The sequence below is a fragment of the Chelonia mydas genome, chromosome 9, assembly GCF_015237465.2.
Source record: "Chelonia mydas isolate rCheMyd1 chromosome 9, rCheMyd1.pri.v2, whole genome shotgun sequence".
In the NCBI taxonomy this organism is placed as follows: domain Eukaryota; kingdom Metazoa; phylum Chordata; order Testudines; family Cheloniidae; genus Chelonia; species Chelonia mydas.
This window is the reverse complement of record NC_057855.1, coordinates 80614961-80634377: the sequence shown is the minus strand read 5'-3', so window position 1 is coordinate 80634377 and position 19417 is coordinate 80614961. Positions and strand designations below refer to the sequence as shown.

General features: G+C 46.9%; 1 protein-coding gene across 2 annotated transcripts in view; it reads left to right on the top strand.

Annotated features, from left to right (window-relative positions):
- The window catches only part of LOC102948125 (wiskott-Aldrich syndrome protein family member 3), a 50251-nt gene that overhangs the window by 26207 nt on the left and 4627 nt on the right, over positions 1-19417 (top strand). For both annotated transcript variants that reach the window (XM_043522680.1, XM_007060170.4), the window contains exons 2-8: positions 3378-3537; positions 8638-8772; positions 12327-12480; positions 13623-13740; positions 15356-15531; positions 16116-16376; positions 19005-19396. In XM_043522680.1, the coding sequence (XP_043378615.1) occupies positions 3405-3537; positions 8638-8772; positions 12327-12480; positions 13623-13740; positions 15356-15531; positions 16116-16376; positions 19005-19396 (1369 nt within the window). In that variant the 5' untranslated portion in view covers positions 3378-3404. The remainder of the gene's footprint in view (positions 1-3377; positions 3538-8637; positions 8773-12326; positions 12481-13622; positions 13741-15355; positions 15532-16115; positions 16377-19004; positions 19397-19417) is intronic.

Sequence of the window (19417 nt, the reverse complement as noted above, 5' to 3'; positions counted from 1 at the left end):
TCTGCTCTCCACACTGATGGACCAAAAAACCCCCCCAACTTTGCTGGTTTCTGGCTCTCGTTAATAGTGCCTAACTACTCTGCTCTGAATTATTAACATCTGACTTGGTAAGCTGTTTTTCCTTGACTGCAGAAGTATAACAGGATTTAGTTAAGGACACAGGGCTGCAATGGGTTTGCATGGGGTATAAAATGGCAGGATTTAGGCTCATTAATAACAGTGGGGTTGCATGGGTGTAACTGAGGGGCGAATTTGGACCATATGTAGCAAGCTAACCTAGATTACTTAATGCTCATTAGGGCCAGCCTTAATCACAAGCAATATAAATGGTTGTTTGGAGCCCTGCACAGACACTCAGCTCATAAATTGGCTTGATCCTGGCAGTGGCACTAGAGGAGGTCATATTTCTTCATCATCCTCCTGGCAAGGAGAGGTCCCTCCTTGCTCTGCTCCTTAGGGCCAGAGGAAGAAATAACTTGTAGCTGGAGCTACCTCTCTGGTAACTTGGGGTTGATACCTCTCAGGAGGTGTTTACAACCTGAATGATTCACCGGAATCATCCCCACCTCCACGCTGGTTTTCATTCCTGGAGGAGCTGTGGTCACCTCTGCTCCAGAGTTTCATACAGTCCCTGGCTCACAGTGTTACATTAAACCATTCATAAACTCGATACAATATGGTCCCCAAAGATATTGCATGCAGCTGCCATACTGTATCTATCGTAGCTAGCTAGGCTGTAAGCTGCACTGACATTTGTTGTGTTGTAGCTTCTTACTCACGTCTGCATCAGCCTGGGATGGAAGTGATAATTGAAAAATGGGAATACAATGGGCCTCAATGTTGCCGTGGAGGCAAAAGGAGAGTTCATTTTCCATGGCCCGTTCAATCCCCGGCCTCTTGGATGAGACTGTCAGCAAGGAGTCCAACCGTTGCCAGTTTCAATAGTGTTTTTAGCTCTATGGATACCTTTCAACTGGGAAGAGAACTGAGACCCATCAAACTCATTTCACTGGCCTGTTTTGTAGAGGCTCTGGGTCACTAACAACTTTGAGCTGGATTTGGACCAGTGATCTAGAGGTGAAAGTCACTGCAACACAGTTCCTCAAGCTCCAGGGTAACTTCATATTTAATAAATGCTGATTTCAATGTTCCTCCCTGACATTGCTTGGCATTAGCCCATGACTGTGCACAAGTCAGCAGTAGAACTGCTTGAGCTTTGGAATGATTGCCGTCGTACGAATGACTACAAGTGCACCTCCCCCCCCCCACGGACACTTCTTCCAGGGTGTTTGTAAGCCCCCATCTCTCTCAGCTTCCCCTGCCCCAAGAAGAGTTAACAAAATAGCTGGTAGCAAATATTAATTAAAAATCCCAAACAAAAAGCGTAAGTCTAAGGAGAAAATGAAACGCCACTGGTCCATTACTTTGCTCTTCGTTGCGAGCCCACTGGTTGTTTAGGGACTAATAGTCCTCTTCTGCCAGTTTCGTACTAGGGTAACTCCATGGACTTCAGTAGAGTAAGACCTGACTTACCCTGTTGTAAGTGAGATCAGGACCAGACCCTTAGGTTGTAAGCTGTCTTAGATAGGAACCTTCTCTTCTTGCAGACTGAAAAGCAACTAGCATAGGGTTGTACTAGGTTAATAATGCACTTAATTTGCCCATACTCCATTGATAAATGTCTTCATTTTTCTCAAATGGACAGCAGTAACTACTACTATCTGCTCTGCCCCATTGCTAATTTTTGCCACAACAACCAACCCCTCATGCTAATGGAGGAGTCTGACTGAACCCCATTAAGGTATTGGCTTTTCCAGGCCTTTCATCCACGAATCAATCCCGTGTTATTTCAGCTAGTCCATCTTAAGCAGATCCCATCTGCATTAGCAAATTTTGAAGGCAAGAATTTCTTTGGCAATAGGGAAGGGAGAAGGAGGCCATGGGAAGCGAATTCATTAGGCTTGCTTAATATTGGGATCTCCCAACGTCTCACTGAACCTGTCAGAAAATTAAACATCCCTGGATTCTTCTGCGGTCTCTGGGTTGCCTGCCAGTGTCTGATGATAACAGTTAATAGAGTGTGCTCACTGCTCCGGGCTGTCATGGAACTGGCAGCCGGCGTGAGCAGGATTTCTGTGCTGCTTTTCATTCTAAGCAGCTGGGCTCTTGTAACTGATGGACAGTAACCCAGTTTCAATGAGCAAAAGAAGGAGCGTGTGGATTTGAAACACATACAGAACGATTGGGAATAACTGACACACACCAAAATGCATGATTTGCTGGGGCAGGGCAGAGCGGAGACTGGCGCCTTTGTACTTGGATGGCCTGTATCAGTATATCATGGTGCCCCAAATTAAAAATAAACCCCAAAGAGCTTTGCTCTCCGCTGGAGATAATGGAATTACATGTGATTGCTGGTTTCAGTTTTGTCATGTTGGTTGGAAAAGGCTCCACTCAGGGGCTTTTCAAGAGTGGAGGGTAGGAGGCTGGATGGCGCAAGAGACTGGTGATAAGATGTGGAGGTTTATAGTGCTGTGTCTCTGGCTTGGATCCAGCTTAGGTGAGGTAAGTCACAGAACAGCATTACCATTGGCAGATGGGTGGCTTGTGTGCAAAGAATTGGTGAGGGGGAGGTGACTCAGCCTGGCTTTTAGCACAGGTGACTCTGCCAGCACAGCTTGGTACTGCATGGCAGCCTTGTTCGTGACCTCCCCAGAGAGGTGGAGAATTGAATGGGCCAGGGTGCCTTGTGGATCTCCTCCCCTCTAGCAGAGGTCCCTCTGAGGCCAATGTCGGGGTAGATTGCACTGCTGCTGTCTGCGCAGAGCCCGGCCTGGCAGAGAGAAGTGCAGTCTCTAGGACTGTCAAGCTGGCCTCTTTCACGAGTGCCAAACTCAATTACAACACGTTTAAAAATGTAGACTGTCTCCAGACTGACACCTTCTCTCCGTGTGTGCGTGGGCAGGCAGATGCCCTGGGGATGGGGAGCCACGTGTTTGGGCATACACGTTTTCTGCACACCTTGAATCGCATGAGATGAAACAGTGTCTTGCTCAGGAGGTGCTCCGCGAAGCGGTTGCTGCTTGCTGCCCGTCAGATGCATTTTATTTACGCCCCCGCCGCCTGGAATACCATAGCTCTCCAAGTGAGAGCATTAAAAATCCATGGGAGGATGGAGGCAGGGCTCCCTGCATCGTCCAGCTTAAATCACCTCTCAAGCAACCCAATGGCAGGGACCTATTTTAAGAACTCTGCTGGAGGCAGGTAAAGAGCAGACTTGTATTTCCTTTGTTAAAAGGGCAGCTGCTAAAAGGATTCCCTGTTTGGTTCGAGATTTCCAGAAAAATAGATTTCTCTCCTTTTCTGCTTCATCCCAGGGAAAGCAGTGAGAATTCCCTGGAAAGATGCCTCTGGTGAAGAGAAACATTGAACCTCGTCACCTGTGCCGTGGCGCTCTTCCTGATGGGGTGACCAGCGAGCTGGAATGTGTAACCAACAGCACTTTGGCTGCCATCATCAAGCAGCTGGGTAGCCTCAGTAAGTTGAAAACAGGAGGGCATGTATGGACCTTCTGTGGGGTTCTTAAGCAGAGTGGTTGTTTGTTCATCATCTGCAAAAATCCCCACTTCAGGGCTTACTGGGTCAGAATGTCAGCTGGTGTGAATGGGCTCCAGGACTATGAGTGTGAAATGCTCAGGGAGATTAGAGAGGCTGCAAAAACAGAAACCCCAATAATAATAATGGGAGATTTCAACTATCCCATATTGACTGGGAACATATCACCTCAGGATGGGATGCACCTCAGGATGGGATGGGATAAAATTTCTAGACCTCATTAATGACTGCTCCTTGGAGCAGCTAGTCCTAGAACCAGCAAGGAGAGAGGCAATTCTTGATTTAGTCCTAAGTGGTGCACAGGATCTGGTCCAAGAGGGGAATTATAGTTGAACTGCTCAGCAATAGCGACCATAATGTGATTACATTTAACATCCTTATGGGGGAGAAATATCACAGAAACTTATCACAGTGGCATTTAACTTCATGCCAATTTTTTTAAAAAGGCTCTAGAGGGGATCTGGCAATTACAGGCTGGTAAGTCTAATTTCAGTACCAGGCAAATTGGCTGAAACTATAGTAAAGAACAGAATGATCAGACATATGCATGAACACAATATGTTGGGGAAGAGTCAACATGACTGTCAAAGGGAAATTATGTTTCACCAGTCTATTAGAATTCTTTGAGGGGGACAACAAACTTGTGAACAAGGGTGATCCAGTGGATATAGTGTATTTGGACTTTCAGAAAGACTTTGACAAAGTACCACACCAAAAGCTCTTCAGCAAACTAAGCAGCCATGGGATAAGAGGGAAGGTCCTCTCATGGATCAGTAACTGGTTAAAAGACAGGAAACAAAGGGTAGAAATAAGTGGTCAGTTTTCACAATGGAGTCAGATAAATAGCAGGGTCCCCCAAGAATCTGTACTGGGACTAGTGTTTAACATACTCATAAATTATCTAGAAAAAGGTGTAAACAATGAGGTGGCAAAGCTTGCAAATGATACAACATTACTCAAGATAATTAAGTTAAAAGCTAACTCGAAGAGTTACAAAGGGATCTCATATAACTGAGTGACTCAGCAAGAAAATGGCAGATGAAATTCACTGTTAATAAACACAAAGTAATGCACATAATCCTGACTATACATACAAAATGATGGAGTCTAACTCAGCTGTTACCAATCAAGAAAGAGATCTTGAACTCATCATGGATAGTTCTCTGAAAACATCCACTCAATGTGCAGTGGCAGTCAAAAAAGGTAACAATGTTAGAAGCCATTAGGAAAGGGGTAAGACAATAAATGTCAAATGCCATGATATAAATCCATGGTACGCCCACACCTTGAATACTGCATGCAATTCTGGTATCCCCATCTCAAAACTAATATAGAATAGTTTTTTTTATTTAGAGAAAGTTTTGCAGGCCCTGAAACTTAAATTGGGGAGTCTAAACTAAGTTGGAAGTGATTATTATGTACAGTACTTGAAACATAGATTGAAGCATTAAATATACCTCTTGCTATGGAAATAATGTAAATGAATAATCTGCAATGTCCCCTATGGAGAGCTGTTTTCTCATTGTAGTGATTACATTTTTTTTCACATGTATTATTATTAATAGACCCTAGAAGTCCCAAATGAGATCAGGGCCACATTGAGCTGGGCATTGTACAAACATGTGATAAGAGACAGTCCCTGCCCCCACAGAGTTTACATTCTAAACAGACAAGACATACAAAGTGTGGGAGGGGAACGAGAAGCCCAGAGAGATTAAGTGACTTGCCCAGGATCACACAGCAGGTCAGCAGCAGAGCTGAAGATAGAAACCAGGGACCTAAACACTAGAGCACACTGCCTCTTGTGGAGCATGTTGAAAGGGACCGTATATTTTAGGAGATCGGAAAGGGGATTCTGGGAGCTTTTACCTCCACTGTCAAAGGTTGAATTTGACCCAGATTGGCACTCATGCTGTTAATGGGTAATCGCTTGTCTCTGCTAGATTAGTTTGGGGATATCTTTGCAGTTGTTCATATGTATCCAGCTTGTAAAAGGCTCTAATTCTCTCCCCTCCCCCCGCACCTTCCCCAGAGGCAGTTTCAGCAGAGAGGCTGAGGAGAGAAAGGGGTGTGGAGGATGAACCTGCCTCTTGCCTACAGATGAACTTCCTTTGGGGCAGTGGTGAGGATGGTATGGGAAAACCTGCCCTGCTCTACCCGTGCTGTGCTTATGTAGTGGATAAACAGTGACCTGCTCTCTCTCCACGCTGTCACTCTGGTATCTTCCATCTGCATTAAATTCACTTTTATTTTTTAAAAATCCCACATGTTTTCTGAGCTTCTTAGAGCACAACAGTTGATAATAGTGGGCCACATGCAGGGACAACACACACACACACGACAATCCCCATGGTCTACTCATCACAAAGAATGGAAATAAATTAAACCAAGACTGGCTGAGTTGCTCTGCAACTGGATCAAATCAGAAAGCTACAAAGCACAGAGTTCCCTGTTACTGAAGAGTGTCTATCTGCATGAAAAGCTCCTTGATCCTGAATCTGTGGGGATCACTTGCTAGAGGCAGCTGGAAAAAAAATCAGCTCAGAACTGTCATCCTAAAGGCACCACATTTAGAACTATATTATTTCTCAAAAGGAGAGAGAGGGAGAGATCAGTCCAATTAAGTCATGTACCAGGGTTGAATTAATATGATTCTCACCTGCAGGTGTCAGTAGAGCTTTGATAAACATTGTGATGGTTAGACCTTTCCCACGTTAAAAGACTAACATGGAAATGTGATGAACTGTGAAATAATATAAGCAGCCGTAATTCAGAGTCTTTCAGCTGCATCAAAATGAATAGTGGATTTTTTTCTTCTACGCAGTTGAGTCAGCCCTAGTACAGTTTTTGCTCATTCAAGATTGAATTCTTTCAGGACAGTTTAATTTGGATAGATGTTATTAAACTCCATATGGGCTGGGAACAAGACTGATCTCAATAGTCTGAGAGGTCACTAACAGGGCAGTTATAGTGAACACACACACACATTAATCCCTGGATTTGGCTATACCATTTCAGTCTGTATGCTCTCTAATAGGAGCCAGTCTGGTCCAAAGGCTAGAGCACTGGATGGGGACTGAGGAGACGTAGCTTTGATTCATAGTCCTCCCCACTGACCTGCTGTGGAACCCTGTGAAGCTGCTTCTTGTTCCAGTTTCCCCTCTCCCACCTTTGTGGTGTCTGTTTCGATTGTAAGCTCTCTGTGGGAGGGGCTGTCTTGTTGGTATGTGTGTGTACAGTGCCTGGTGCAACAGAACCCTGATCATGTTTAGGGTCTCTAGATTTCCTGCTCCCCCTATGGCTCTGTTCCAATGCGACTGCAAGGCGCTGGCTTGTCCCCAGCCCATGAAGGGCTCACTGCCCATGCCCAGAGACACTTTCCAGGCACAGTTTTATTTTCTAAACATAGTCAAACCACAAAAGCAGTGTCTCTCAGCCCACCATGGACTGCAGCTGCCAGAGGGTTTTCCCCTTTGCCTCTCAGTGCCTCCTGCAGGATTCTTCCTGGCCCTTTTCACAGAGCACTGTCTCCCAGGGCTTTCTCCCACGAGACCCTTTCCCCCCCAGCAGGTTCCCACTGCCTCTCCTCCCAGTGACTGTGGCAGTCACAGCCGCAACCCATTCCTTACTGGCAGCCTGGCTCTTTATAGCCCCAGGTGCTGCCCCATCCTTTTAAATAGCTAAACTGGGAGCACCTGTTCTGGGACAGGGGTGTGGAACCTGTTGCATTTGAAGGGGCCAAGCACTCGCTGTCAGTGACAAAATGGCCATTTTCCGCATTCAGAAACATGCACAAATATTGATGTTAAAGCCACTTAGAATGAGGGTGCTGCAGAGAACCTGTGCTCTTGGTTATATAATGACAGGTTTCAGAGTAGCAGCCGTGTTAGTCTGTATCCGCAAAAAGAACAGGAGGACTTGTGGCACCTTAGAGACTAACACATTTATTAGCGCATAAGCTTTCATGGGCTACACTTCATCGGATGCATAGAATGGAACATATCGTAAGATATATATATACATACAGATAAGTTGGAAGTTACCATACAAACTGTGAGAGGCTAATTAGTTATGATGATCAGTTAATCTTAACTAATTAGCCTCTCACAGTTTGTATGGTAATGTCCAACTTATCTGTATGTATATATATATCTTACTATATGTTCCACTCTATGCATCCGATGAAGTGAGCTGTAGCCCACGAAAGCTTATGCTTTAATAAATTTGTTAGTCTCTAAGGTGCCACAAGTCCTCATGTTCCTTTTTCTTGGTTATATAGTGTAACAAATCCATGGCCACCCAAGATTTCACCGTTGTCTCTGGTGCTCACCATGGCTATTGAGACCTTTATGGCAATAGCAGGTGGTAGAAACAAGCTCCTGCTGGTTCAAAAGCAGAATTCTCCTTTGAGCTCAAGGAAAATATCTCCTTAGCAGACAGCAGTATGCTGCGGATGGCAGACCTCAGAGCAGTTCTGATTCTGTGCAGCCGAAGGCAGTGCTGTGCACAAACACATCAGCTCATTACAATATACACACTTAATACACTTGGCCAGTTATACAATTTAGATGTGAAGATGACAGTTAAAAGGAAATCCGTTCCATCGGGCGTATTCCTGTCTTTCATTATCACTTGCTTTGCCCACCAAAACCTTTTACTGCACACACAAAATATGGAAAGATTCTTGCAAACAAGCAGACCTGTAATGGCTGAGCATGAGGGCTGGAGACTTGTGTTCCCGTCTTTTAAATGTCTCCCAGGCCCCCAGAAGGAATGCACTGCACATGCTTGTGGCTAGTTTGTGCAAACTGAAGGCTCCACAGATCTGCAGAAATAATGGCTGGGAATGCAGACTAAAGTCATGGAAAACAATTGGGAAGGCCAGGCTTGTACTGGCTATGCCTGTCCTTTGTAGCGGAGTCCCCATGGGACAATCCTTACATTTGCCTCTCTCTATAACTAAATCATCCATCTCTCAGTTGAGCTACCATGGTCACCCCCCTTTGCCTTTTGTTCTTTAAGGCAGACATGCTGAAGACATATTTGGAGAACTGTTCAATGAAGCCAACAGTTTCTATATGCGGATGAACTCCCTGCAGGAGAGGGTAGATCTTCTGGTGATCAAGGTCACTCAGCTGGACTCAACTGTGGAGGAAGGTAAGATGGGGCTGGCCGGCAGGAGTTGTCTTTGTTCATCTCTGTTGTGTTGGTTGTAGAATATGGAGGTTGCAGCTGGAAGGAATTTCAGTGGTAACTTTGCTCTACTAAGATTTTACTAATATTTGGCCTGCTCCTTTCTCTCTCTCTGCCATGGAGAATCATTCCAAAGGAGCAGGGGGCAGTATTAGCCTGCTAGCCTGGAAGTCATTTAAAAAAACCCTAATTCTTATTTCCGCTGAGATAGTGAATGCCCACGAACAGCCAAATTTAGAGGCAGTTTTGAATGAGGAAGTTCCCAAAAAACCCTGGGAGGTTTAGAAACATGGAAATGGGGGAACGTAGCAATTGCCATACCATGCCAGTGCACCGTCTAGGCCAGTATCCTGTCACGACCCACTGCCAGATTCTTCAGAGGAAGGTGCAAGGAACCCTGCCGAAGTCAGCTACGCACTAAAGTGCTCCTAGGGAACATGTCTTCCTAACCCCCTTAGCTGGAGGCCAGCTAATGCCGGAAAGCAGGAGGGTTTGTATCCTTTCCAGAACTCCTTTGTTTTAAACCCTTGCTCTTCTAACCCCGGATAACGTAACTCTCAGCACGTTAGCTGTTCTCAGCTGCCGGAGCAGCCCCTGGGGGCTATGGCAGCTGAGTGTAGTTAGAGCAGCCCGGCGGGTTAAGGAAAGATTACCAATATGATCAGGACCATGGTGTATTCTCTGGCCCGTTCAAGTTACCGGGGTGTAAGTGGCAACAGGATTTGGCCTCCGGTGTTGAATACTGGCTCCAGCTGGCTGCAAGTCATTCTGGGGGCTGTGCCCGTTGCAACACACGTCCTCCCCTTGGAAATGTCGCCGCGTGTTTCTTTAAGAAGATCTTCCCTGCGCTGTCTCAGAGGTAGCCCCGTGTAATGCCACAGTTGCTATGGTTATTTCTTCATTGAATCCCTGGAATGCACGTAACTTATCAGTCATGTCTCAGTGCTTCTCCTGGGCAGCCTTAGGTATCTGCTGATGCGGCCGTGAATTGCCCGTCACCCGGGGTCACAGCAGCTACCCATCTGGACAAGGAGAATTGGGCAGTCTGTCACTGCCACTCCTTAACCCCTGCAGACAGAAGGCGGCAATTCCTCCCTTCCAGACCACCCCTCCCTCCTTGTGTGGTGTAGCTGCTGCCTTGGCAGCCCTCCATGCAAAATGTGTTAAGAGAAAATACCGCCGGCAAACATATGAACAGTTACCTTGTTTGGGAGCAGAGAGAATACAGGCAATTATTTGATCAGCTCACTGCATGGGATTAGCCTGAGAGAGGAGCAGAGGATGGCAGGGAAGCAGGAAACCTGCCTAATTAATCAATATGACTGATGGACAGTCAGACATCTGAAGAAGCACTACAAACATCCCAATGGAGGCTAAAGACATGGGGATCTAGGCACTGGAGCACAGGCAACAGACCCTGGCACATAGGTACAGGAGTGCAGGCCGTAACGCATATGGAGCCTTTCTCCTGCTAAACAAGCGCTCAGTGTGTCTGCAGATGAGAGCTGTGAGGGAAACGATTTTCCCATCCTAGGAAAATTTCTGAGATACTGAAAAAATGCCCCACCCCGAATCAGGGCGAGAAATCGTTCTCAAATCTTTTTACAGACTGAAAAGCCGAAAAAAAAAGTTTTGGCTCCAGTTAATCAAACTGTTTCATTTTGACAACTTTTCAACCTTTTTCCTAAACATTTTTTTTAGTCAAAAAGAAGTGTTGAAACTAACCCTTTCCTGCGAAAAGTTTGGGTTTGATGTATTGGCATTTGCTGATGTTAAAAAGCTTCATTGAAAAACTCCTGACCAGCTCTATTGCAGACACACACAGCCTGGCTAGAGAGCGGATTCAATGGATGTAGGTTGCTTCCCGGCCCGCTGAACAGGCTAGGAGACAGCCATGACTGTGCTGGGCTATTCGATGTGGGAACTTGATATCTTTTGAATACTGGGGAGAAGAAGGAGAGTGGCAAATGCTAACAGGTCCACAAAGCCAGAGTCCCAGCAAATAGCAGAGGGGGGCCAGTGCAATCTTTCTGATGAGGCATTAGGAGTTAGAGATGAATCACAAGCCCTCAAGTTTAGCCTGGATCAGAACTTCCACAAAGTTTCCGGGCGTTGAGATCTGGGGGGTTGGTTCAGGCCCATCTCTAATAAGAATTGGCCAAGAATTCAAGACAGCCTGGTTGAATATAGTGCAGAGTAGGCACTACCACTGTTTGTGAAAGTGTCACGCTGCAAGTGGCTGCAAAGGGTGTTAGAAAATTAAAATTGGACTTATCATTGGGCTTAGCTTAGAGAAATTCCTCTGCACAAAATCCCATTGCACTCTGCCACATCCCTTCGCTTTGTGACTTTTGGAGCAAAATTGCTCTGTTTTTCACCAATCAAAAGGTGGATTTTCCAAGTACCGCTGTTCCATGCAAAGGAGACTTAACCAGGGTCAAGAATCTGCCCCAGTAAATTTGCCTGTGTATCTGACAGAGTCTGGCACACTCCCTCCATTAGAGACAGTTTGCCTTTCCTTGGACATTTAGCCTCTGTAACATCCAGTGCATTCATACAGCTCGCACTGATGTGCAGAACTTCTGCTTGTGCTTGCCTGACACAAATCCTGCCACGAGTGAAACTTCACCCAATGTAGGTCTCTTTCAATTCAGTGATGAAAACGTGCCCACTTCCCATCAAAGGCCTGTCAGCAGAGCTGTCACAGCGTATGCCTGTGTGCAAGCTCAGAGTGGTTCCTTTTTTTGGCAAATTGCTGTTTTCCATCCGGTGGGAGCTCCTGCAGCACGACTCGTAGTGGAGGTGGCATCTCAGGCAGTCAGCAGGAAAGCTTTGGATGGCTCAAGTGGCTGTGCCGGAGGTTGGATTTCTGCCTCCCACTCTCCCCACACACAGCTCTGCCTCATTTGCCCACATGCAGGAGAGGCCAGGGCAAATGCTCGCTGATCCAAAGGGCTGGATGGATTATCACTGATTGTGGGGGAAATGCCAGAAATTCCGCTTGGTGCCATCGGAGAGGCTTTGATTTTTAACAGTGAAATAACACAGAGGTGGAAATATTAATGCCTAGGCACCATTGGCATCCAAAGTGACCTGGGATGAGTCTCTAGCCTGCACAAATAAACTCAAATTGAACACGAGCCAACCTTTTAGTCTAGAGTATCAAAGTCTGGTTTTATGTTTTGAATAGCTGTACATTTACACGCTGGGTATCGGGTGAGGCCGGCAAGCATGCAGCATGAGTGTTGGGCACAGGGGAAAACAGCAGGCATGCCATGTGAGTGCTGGATGCAGTGCACATGTTGGGCACAGGTGGGACTGGCAAACACACAATGTGAGCGTTAGGGCTGGAGTGCTCAAATGCAAGGACACAGTGCAAATGGCGAGGGTGCGTTGTTAGTGCAGGGTGCAGAGAGCAAAGGCCGGGCACATGGCCCAGGAGTTGTGTTGAGAATGCAAAGAGCAGGCCCCCAGCCTTTCCCCTGGCACATGAAGGTTTCTTTCTTATGTGGTCACAGTTTCACTTCAAGATATCAACATGCGGAAAGCATTCAAGAGCTCAACGGTGCAGAACCAGCAGGTGGTCTCTCGGAACTCCATCCCTAACCCCGTGATGGAGATGTACCAGCGGTGTGACAAGCCGCCACCGCTCAACATCCTCACAGCGTACAGGTAGGGCGTGTGGGGGCTGGGCCTGAGCAACTTGCCTCATTCCCACTCTGCGACCACGGTGTACGGTTCAATATAGACCAAACAATCCCTAGCCGAGCCAAACCTACTCTGGAAGAGATTGTTTCCTATCAGATTGGAAGGATCCACTTCTGATCAGCCTTACACCAGTTTTACTCGAATGTAACTCCATTGCCTTTGGTGGTGTTACTTCTGATTTACATCAGCATTAGCTAGCTCAGAATCAGGCCCCTTATCTCTTTGCTTGTACACTTTGTTCGAGCTGCTGTATGGGGCTTCCTCTGGAAGTCCATTGTTGCCCTTGTCCTCAAGTGCTGCGCTGGAGTCAGCCTGAAGTCACAGTTGTTTCGAGTGGTGTTACTGGGTGGTTACAGGAGAATATTGGTCCACTGTTTGGTGATGGTTCAGTAAATGATGCTCTTTTCTCGGCTGTTCAGCTGTCTCGGCATTGCAGCTACCACGATCGCATATCTCGTACAAGACAACCAAAACCGCCCAGAGTTTATTTTAATACAGCCAATAATACTCTGTACTTGCACAGTGCAGATCCTCCAATGACAAATGTGATGTGAGAAAGCGTCACTGATCACTAACAGATTGAAGCTAAATATGGCCTGGATCATCTAAAAAGGCAGGAACCCAAACCCCACCCTCATGTATCTCTAGGGGGTGGGAGGGAGTTGTAACATATGGGAGTTTCTTTGGAAAATTAGAGGGTCTCCTGGAATTCTATATCAGCCTGTATGTCAAACAGGCCTTAATAAACCACTGACTTTGAAGCCAATAGTATTTTCCATTTTTTAGCAATTACTTGAGTGTCCTCTGTGCCAAATCCTTAATGATCTATGTTGTGATGAGAGGGGAATGGGAAGAGAGTGGGATAGGGGATGGGGATGGAACAGTGAGGGGATGGAAGGTGGCAGCTAGAGAGAAGAGAATAGGCAACTGTAGGCTGAAGCAAAGAGGTGTCTTGCCACCAACCAGCGGAGCTCGTTGGGGTTCATTTCCCAAGTGCTGGGCTCATTAACGTGCCTTTGTTTTTAGCCATTAAGTTATTAATAATATTTCATCCTGTTGCTGAGAATTTCCTCTATCCCTCCCCAACTCTGCTGTGATCATTTCAGGGACGACAAGAAAGATGGCCTCAAATTCTACACCGACCCTTCATATTTCTTCAACTTGTGGAAGGAGAAGATGCTGCAGGCAACTGAGGACAAGAGAAAGGAGAAACGCCGGCAGAAGGTAAAGGCATCAGAGAAAGCTCTGAATCGGGCCTAAGATGAGGCTGGTCTGGACTTAGTTTGATAGTCTGATATGGTCTGGTTATAGTGTCCTTCTGAAATGGGAGCAGTATCTCTTGCTCTTTCTGCCATTTCTAAGGTGCCCTTCACCGTACTATCATCCTCAAACTCATGTCCAGTCAATGCTGCTCTGGTGGTAGTCACTTGTGAAGGAGGCCTGCTAGGTTCCCACCCTATCACCTGAACAGGCTACTGCCGAAGGAGCCCTGGGTGGAGCTTGGGTATTCTTACCTCATGTGTGCCAGTCACCAGTTGTGAAGTTTTTACATTCAGGAAACATACAGATCTCCTAATGTCCAGACCAGCAATAAAAGAATCACAAGACAGTCTAGTGTCCATGAATTTCTGGTTTGTTGCTTGCTCTGGTTTGGGGAGTCATATGACACTGAAACCTTTGGAAAACAAATCCCTCTTGGCTATTTTTGACATTATGCTACCTTGATTGAAGTCCCCTATGTGCCCCTTAGCTATAAGGCATTCAAGGGATTGGCCCCTGAGAACAGAAATATAAAGGAAATCTGGAGTTTCAGTGGTAGGTAAAGGATACCCCATTGTTTTTCTTTTTAAAGAGCCCAGGGACAGAAAAGCAGGTCTTAAAATAGAAGCAAGCCCCACACATGGTCAGAGAACATGTTTAAGGCCTGGGTTGAAGAGAAACAGGCTTATTCCATAAGCACCAGTGGATGCTGCTGGACCTTGTCTTGTCCTGTTTGCTTTGGCTAATGCCTATTCTGATGGAAGATGTCAGAGCAATGGATGTGGGAATGGCCCACTGGAATCCAAAGGCTCACATGGGCTATGCAACAAAGGGCAATTGGCATGAGCTTGAGATTCGCCCTGACGCTATTACCTCCATCAAGTGTGACTGCGGACTTGAATTTCCATGTTTTCATAGACTCATAGACATTAAGGTCAGAAGGGACCATCATGATCGTCTAGTCTGACTTCCTGCACATTGCAGGCCACAGAACTTCACCCACTCCTAACTTCTGGCTGAGTTACTGATGTCCTCACTGTTCTCTGGGTTGTCAGTAGTTTGGCTCAGGCTTCCAGATCTACATGGAAATCATATGGAAAGTCTCTGGAATGTATTCCAGACTCCAATGAGTCCATCCCAGCTTTCACAGCTAACTGTACCAGTTTAGAAGGTAAAGACACTGGCTGAACTTGCCGGTGCTCACAGCCTTTCGTTCCATTGTGCATGCTCGGGGCTGCTCCAGAACCAGCCTTGTGATTGCGATTGGTGTTTAGATCAGCACAACCTTGTTACGTAGTTGAATGAAAAACAGGCGGTGGTGGTGCACCAGGACTCATCATTACAGGAGGGAAAGGGAGTGTGGAGGGGAAGTGCTGACAATGAGTCCTAGTGGTTGGGACTCAGGATCTAAAATAATATGTCCTGAGAATTCCAGTATTGTTTGATATCCCTGTTATCCTTATATACATAACCTAAAATCCTTTCTTGAAGTCAAGCTCAAACAAACATTGTGCTGTGTACAGTCAGCAGGCAGCCATCCTGCCGTCATGCTAACAGGACAGTGCTTATCTGCTTCCAGGAGCAGCGGTTAGTGGAAGATTCCACCCGGGAGGTGAAGAAAGTGAGAAAAGCCCGCAACCGGCGCCTGGAGTGGAACATGATGGCATATGATAAAGAATTCCGGCCCGATAACAGGTTCTCACCATCCCCATATCACATGGCCTCATCGGAAGGATCACTGTCCCCAGACAATAGGCAGGTTTTCTGTATTACACGCTTATTGTTTTTCTTTGCTTTTCTTCACCTTTCTTTTTTCCTGTTTGATTTTCTGGGTGAATTGGTTCCTCATGGCAGTGAAGGACCCTTAGCGCTGGCTAGGAAGCAGGTGCAGGGAAGGCAGGCACTGTGCAAACTACTCCCACAGCCTGCTGCTTAGCACAGGTACCTGCGTTCTGATGTGCAACACCCCTGCTAGGTTGGTCCTGCACCTGCCAAATCATGTCTAATTCCGCATTGGTTTTGCGATCTCTGTGTGGAGCTGAGATGAGACCAGAACATTTTCATTTGGGACCTAAGCTAGGATTTCCACCCAGCTGAGCTGAAAGGCTAGTTCGTTAGCCTGCAAGGCTATTGCCGCCTCCCTACCCTCTGCTTGCACCATCCCAATACGTCTTGCATGTTTGTATTTTGGTGGCTACATATCATGTCTCCTAGTGTTGATGCCTTGATCCCAAATGCCAATAGGTGCCATAATACTCCTCCCTGACCTGTCCTCACCTTGCCTTCCCTCCAGGCCCTCCATACAGGAATACAACCTTTGGTATTTTTGTGTGCAATAGATCTTATGCGTCAGATGCAGCCGATCACTCATACCCGGCCAGTCCTAACCACCCTGTGCAGCAATTAGCTCCAGCCTCACACCTCTCAACTGACAACAAAGAAATCATCCTGGTCGCTACCCAGGCCCAGGAACATGTCTACAGGCCCGCAGCAGCAGGGAGCCGTCAGAACAGTCTCAACCGAGTCCAGCAGCCCCATGTGCCGCAGCATCCAGAGACTATATTGAATGGACCAAGACCTCAGATAGTCAAGGAGTATGGGTATGGATTTCAACCCGCTTTCCTTCATCCAGTGACCTGTTTCTCCCTTTAAATGAGTTTCGTGCTTTGGAAAGGTGCCCTGTTGACAGCCATAGAAAGTGAGGTCCTCTGTCCACAGAACAAGTAAGCGATAGGCAGCAGCTGTCCTGTAGATGGTCCTTCTGTAAGTGTCCCTTACCATTCATGAGGTGAGAGATGGTAGTTCAGTCTCCATGGCCCATTCAGTCCTTTAGTCATGTGATCAGCCTGCCAACAAGAACATCAGTTGGTGCCATCTGTGAGGGTGCTTTGTGAGAGGGCAACACCTGTTGATCAGGAACTGCACTCAGAAAACACCATCTCCTTTCACATCATGCCACAGTGATGACTAGACCAGTCCAAGACTGGTCCAAATTCAATCCAGTAACCTCGATATGTAAAGATCCCTATCCTAGTCCCAACTCCCTGGCTCATCCAGCCTTCCCCTTGCTACTAGCCTTTACTGTCACCCAAAGATAAACTGCTGTCAAAAAAGTCATAATCAAGCTCAGATTCTGCCCTCTGTCATCCCGTGGAACCCTGTACATGGTTCTATTTGAGGGCAGAAGTTTGCCCGCGATGATTTCTGCCAATTAGAAGGTGGCACGGGAGGGGAAATAATTTGTTCAGGACCTTGGACAGCTTCCAGTGAGCACTTGGCTTGGGGAGACCTTTCCTATTCTGCAAGCATTCTCTTTCTGTTTTTCAGTGCCCTCCAAGTTCATAATCCCATGGGAGCTCTTACTCCAGAGTCACAAGCAAAACAAAAGACTAAAAAAATAATTCAATCCATTCATTTGAGATGGTCCTTTAAAGGGGCCATTTGGGTTCTAAACTCAATTCTCTTCCTGGGTATGTCTGCACTGCAATAAAAGACCCATGGCATGGGCACCACTGGCCTGCATCAGTGGACTTGGGCTCACAGGGCTTGGGCTGTGGGGCTATAAAATGGCAGTGTAGATGTTTGGGCTGGAGCCCAGGCTCTGAGACCCCTTGAGACTCCAGCTCGAGCCTGAACGTCCTACACTGCTATAATAACGAGGTGTCCTTGTGGCACCTTAGAGACTAACAAATTTATCTGGGCATAAGCTTTCGTGGGTTAGAACCCACTTCATCAGATGCACTGCTATGTTTAGCCCTATAGCCCAAGCCCCACAAGCCCAAGTCAGCTGACCCAGGCTCTGAGACTTGGTGCTGAGGGTTTTTTATTGCAGTGTAGATGTATCCTCTCTCTCTGTCTGGTCAGCTTCACCATCAAATAAAAGGATTTCAGTCTTCAAAGATCATTATGTATCCTGAGCCTAACAGGATCCTACAGATTGTCACACTGCTCCTTCTAATTCAGTATCACTTTGAATAGCCAAAGTGACCGATGCCAGAGGCTTCAGAGGAAGGTGTAGTCTCCCCTGGACCCTCACAGAAATGAACCTAAATGCACAATTCAGTACAATGGTAGGGAGATTTCATCCTGACCCCAGCAGTCAGTCAGACCAGCCTTGACACAGAATAATTTGTAGCCCCTTTAACTTAGTCTCAGCTGGTGTAATTGCTGATACTGTTCCTGGTATGATGCAGGGACTTAACCGGCTTTTGTGAATGAGTCTGAAGCACCTCACTGCCACTATGTTACCTGCTCCTTTGGCATCTGCAAGGCAAAGACATTTCCCAAACAATAAGTTAACAATATTTTTTCTTTTGGGTGGAACACTGATCTATCAGAGGCTGTGGACCCCTGTCACAGCGGTTCCCATTCAGAGGCACAATGTACTGACCTAAGGACGGGGATTCAGCCAGATCTCTGTATTCCCCTTACTTTTTGTATGTTTAAATGATCAGTCACTCAGTAGGACTTCAGCATATCCTTTCAAGGAGAAATACTGAGAACAGGTGTCCCCTGACCAGAGGGAACATAACCTTCCAGGCCATCTGAGGCCACGTTCACCAGCGTCTCAGCTCTCACTCAAGATTTACAACCTTCCCTCCCCACACTACTTTGCCTTACACCCTCCTTCAGTTGCTGTCCTGCCCCTGCCTCTCAGCATGTAAATCCCACGTGTTTTTACATACTCACTGAATGGCAAACTGGTCCAAGATACAGTATTTTACAGCTTATGCCCATTGTTTAATCAACTTCCATGGCCCAGAGACTTCCTTGGCAGTTACACCTGCTGGAACCAGGCCTGGAGTTGATCCGGTATTTCCACTTACAAGGACTGAGTTCCCTGTCGTTTTTGGTGTTTATGTCTTTTCAGGTGACACTTTAGAAAACTGTCTGCTTTTGTTACCAAAGTGGGTTTCTCTGAATATATAGGAATCATTTCAAATGCAGCCACTGCTGGGGTGGAACATGGGAGCTGTTTCCCAGCACATAGCTGAGCTGCACAATAGTTTAGGACAGGCATTGGAGATAAATGCCATGCTCACTTTAAACTGCAGGGGGAATTGAGCTTGTGCATTTCCCAAAGCTGGAATTTATCTGGGATGTTTGGGTTGCCACTAGGTGACCCTGAGTGGCGGCTCCTTACATTATGGTTCATGTGTGGTATTTCTTTAGCAAGCATGATTTCTGCTGTTGCCATTGATTTGCTTTCTGTCCTTTAATTGTTGCAGTCCCCAGCAGATGCCCCTGGCAGAATACTTTGTGCCTCCTGCTCCTCCGCCCCCACCCCCTGTGATACCTTCTGCTCAGACTGCCTTCGACAGCCCCATTTCAGCACCTCCTGCCCTGGCGCCCAGCGCTGCAGCCTCTGTGGCTCACTCGTCATATGCACCTTCCCCGCCTCCGGCTCCACCCTGCCCATATTCTGCTTCCCCCCCTCAGACTGGCCCCATGGGGCCCCCCGTCGCACCTCCCCCACCTCCACCTGGTCCTCCAACAGTCGCTGCCTCGCCGGCTCACTCGGCGTCATCTCCGGCGGCGGTGGTTGAACCTCGGAAACCTCAGATCCCTCTGATACCAATGAGTGATGCCAGGAGCGACCTGCTTGCTGCGATTCGGAGGGGTGAGTTAGGGCCTGGGACAC